Source organism: Rhinolophus hipposideros, assembly GCF_964194185.1.
Source record: "Rhinolophus hipposideros genome assembly, chromosome: 6".
NCBI lineage: Eukaryota > Metazoa > Chordata > Mammalia > Chiroptera > Rhinolophidae > Rhinolophus > Rhinolophus hipposideros.
In genome coordinates this window covers 12,317,641-12,321,329 of record NC_138052.1, presented here as the reverse complement: position 1 = coordinate 12,321,329, position 3,689 = coordinate 12,317,641, and the positions used below count along the sequence as shown (strand labels likewise).

Sequence of the window (3,689 nt, the reverse complement as noted above, 5' to 3'; positions counted from 1 at the left end):
GCACACAAATTGTTGAATGAAGGTGATTGGTAAGTGATCTTCTGTCTTGGGACTCCTTCATGTACTAGTATTAAGGTATCAGAATCTTCTGTTGAATCCTCTGTGTTCTGCTGGATGAGTGTAAAAGACCAAGACTGGTCATTCACTTGAAGCTTTTATTGGCCATACCTGGAGGCAGCTATCATATCCACCTGCATTCTTTTAGCCATAATTCTCATTATACCTGTCTTGGAAATGAAACCTACTTCTGTGCAGAGCAGCTAAGCAAAAAAAGTTGGGTGAAAATAAGCCAGTTTCTGCCACAGTTATTTTTTAAAAAGATTTTAAATATCATCAATAATTATTGATTTTTTTGTATTAGTAATAATTTGAAGTAAAAAGCTGGGCACAAAAATGCAGTATGAATCAGCATTATTACTAATTAGAATTAGTACATTATTATCATTTCATTGTATTATTTAAGGAGAGGTCTTAAACTTGGTATCTTTTGTTTTTAACATTGATAATAAGAAAACAATTGATTTAAATTATCACCAGCAGACTTTAAAGTACTTATACTTTCCAAGACACTATAGGAGAAATGCATGTAAAATTGTACAACTGAGAGACAACAACAATAAAATACAAACTAATATAAAATAAGTTCAGAATGCTAAAATCTGAAATGCATAAAACAAGAAATCCAAAGAAAAACACATGAATAAACTCTATTAAAATTTTTATTTCCTCTTGGAATTGGAACAATGCTGGAACAAAACTGGAACAATGCTGGATAAATATCAAACATTGTGAGTAAAAGAAGCCTGAAGACCAAAGCAACCATATCGTCAACTTCCATTTTCATAAATCTCGAAAACAAGCAATGATAGGGTTGGAAGTCAGAATAGCTGTCATGCATTGGAGAACAGTTACTCGAGGGATCACATGGGTGGGTGCTTCTGTTTCCTGGGAGTATTCTATTTCTCTCTCTGGATTACTTGGTTACATAGATATGTGTACTTCCTTAATGTTCACTGATTCTTATAATTCATATGATGCCAACATCACATCTATGTGTGTTGTACTTCCATAAAATATTTTTAAAAGACAAATACATTAGTTATAGAAACAAATTATAAAGCATTCATGAATTACCATGAACATGACTAAACTTGTTAAGAGCCTAAGATAAAACTACAAAATTTTGCTAAAAGATATAAATGAAGACTTGAGAAGACAGATATTCCTTGGTCATGGTGACTGAATCAGGTTCTTCAAGTCCACGTGAAATATGGCATTTCTTTTCAAGGGATGTAGAGAGGAGACCTGACCCCTTCCAGCTGGTGTGTGAATGGATGTGAAGGAAGTTAAGCTAAGACAATGGCTGAGTATTCAGACTGAGTCTAAGTTGGTCCAAGATTTGTGCCTGAGAAGGCACAAGCCCAAAGAACACACCAGGTGGCTGAGTGGGAGACATAGGTTTAAGGAGAATTACTGACAGGGGAGAGTCTCTGGAGGCGACGGGCAGGAGGGTTAGCGATCTCCTTTCAGGCAGAGAAGGAGCACGGTTATATAGGTACAGCAAAACAGAGCACTCTGCGGGAGAGATCACCTGGCAGACCCTGCAGGCGTGCTATCATGAACACAGCATCCTAAGAAGCCGGGAGACCTTGACTGACAGCCAGCTTACAGAACTGGCTGTCTGCTAAGCAGCGTTCCCAGGGAGCCAGGAGATTTTGACTGCTTGTTAGTTTATCTGCCTGTGGGCAGACACACCGGTCCTTACACTAAGAAACAGAAGCAGGAGTTCCAACTGCATATGCTAGCTGATCTTTCCTTTGTATCATTTTTATCATATAAATTAATTATCATCCTTACTGAAACACTTCTCTTCCCTAGCCTGATAGCTGTGTGATACTAAGAACCCATGGTAAAGTAGACTTAGCTCCTTATTCATAACTCCCTCGAGCATGTATTTTATTTTTATTTTTTAAACATACATTATTGTCATTAAAGCTTGATTTTATAAAACACAAAAAGTGTTTTATATTTTTAAGAGTTCTGTATCACTGGAATTTAAACAGTAGAAAAATCAATAGTTTTGTAGGTGTGAGTTATATAAATTAAAACCAAATAATTGGAGATATTTTTCAATATGGGAACTGTACAAATGAAATAAATGGCAAAAAGAACTAATAGCATATTTTATTATTTATGGATTATCATTTACTTTAGAGCCTAAAGATTCTAAGTATTCAGACTTCTTCTGTTTCATATTTAAATATCTTCCTACCTATATTCTAAGTCAAGCTACTTGACCAAAAGGTCTGATTTAGGAAGGCATTTTAGCTTTATAGGGAAAGTTTTTCCATCTACAGTTACCACTTTCAAAGTAAGGTATAGTGCTGATGTAATCCACTGGTTCCCTTTTGAAAAGTGTGCAAAACAGTGTCAACTCTATGGAAAGACAAATAGGTACCCCAAAATGGAACAATTATGCACAGTTCAATAAAGTATGTTAAGTTTCCCCATTTAAAAATTAACCAATGAAATGAAACATATGAAATGCAGGTGACTTTGTTTCAGGAAAAGCACATTTGAGAATTGCATTATTGTTCTCATGTCATCTTCAGTCATTGACGGGGATTCTGTAGGCCACCATGGTATTTACTTTGTAGATTGTAATAGAGAATAAATGAAGATGGCTTGCTCAGAGTTGATAATGAACTGTGGTCCCTACTCTTCCCATTGTTCAGGTACAACCATATCTTTGTCTGTATAAATCAGTAGATCAAATGAACAAGAAACTTCCAACAGTGGCAGGAATGTCAGTGTCGCTGTGATCTGTCTGATCACCCAACGGATTTCATCTTGGATAGCTTCCTGAGACCTTTCTCTAGGTGTTCTGTCCTCTTTAGAAGTCTTGTCACTCCCAATATCAAATTGCTGTCTTTCAAGGACCTCATCACTTTCAGTATTTGAGATGACTACCACCAGTTTCTGAACTGAACACTTGTATAACCAATCTTTCAGTTGTTCCACCACATTATTTAGGTATTTCATGAGTTCAGGATCAGTAGTTACAAGCAAGGTGTGTCCATATTTCTGCATTAAAATAGAGGTTTCAGATGGATCTATGCCACACTGATATAAAATGTTGATGCCAAATGAGAAGAATTCAGCCAGGATTTTGGTGTTTCCCTGCTGGGCGAGGCCTTGCACCCAGGAGAGCTGCAGTGCCATAGCCAGGCCCACAGACTTGGCACATGCGCACTTGCTCACAACAACTGCAGGGCTCCACTGGTTTCAAAAGTCCCCTAGGCATTTATATCCATCCTATCAACTATTATGGACTGAATATGGGTGTCCCTTTAAGAATCATAAGTTGAAAACACATTACCCCCCACTTCTATAACCGCCCCTCACTAAGTGATGATATTAGCAGGTAATTAGGGTTAGATGAGGTTATGAAGGTGGCACCCTTGTGAAGGGGGTCAGTGCCCTTGAAAGAATCACAAAAGACCTTGCTTGCTTTCTTTTTCTACTCTCTGCCTGGACTATGAATGCCCTCAAAGATTGTTATACAAATGAATTAAGCCTCCAAAATAAGTAATAGAGAAATAACACTTAAGACTATGATTCTTGTTTTGAAACATTCTTTCCTTGGGGTCCATAATTCTCGGCCTCCATTCAAACTACAAAGAAGGGCT

At 37.2% G+C, this 3,689-nt stretch overlaps 1 protein-coding gene across 1 annotated transcript; it reads right to left on the bottom strand.

Moving 5' to 3' along the window:
* Window positions 1-2,715: 2,715 nt before the first annotated feature.
* Window positions 2,716-3,222, bottom strand: LOC308498951 (mitotic spindle assembly checkpoint protein MAD2A-like; the record flags this gene model as incomplete). The annotated part of the gene is made up of 1 exon (XM_081051745.1): window positions 2,716-3,222. The coding sequence occupies one exon, from the start codon at window positions 3,220-3,222 to the stop codon at window positions 2,716-2,718; it is 507 nt and encodes a 168-aa protein (XP_080907871.1).
* Window positions 3,223-3,689: the final 467 nt, after the last annotated feature.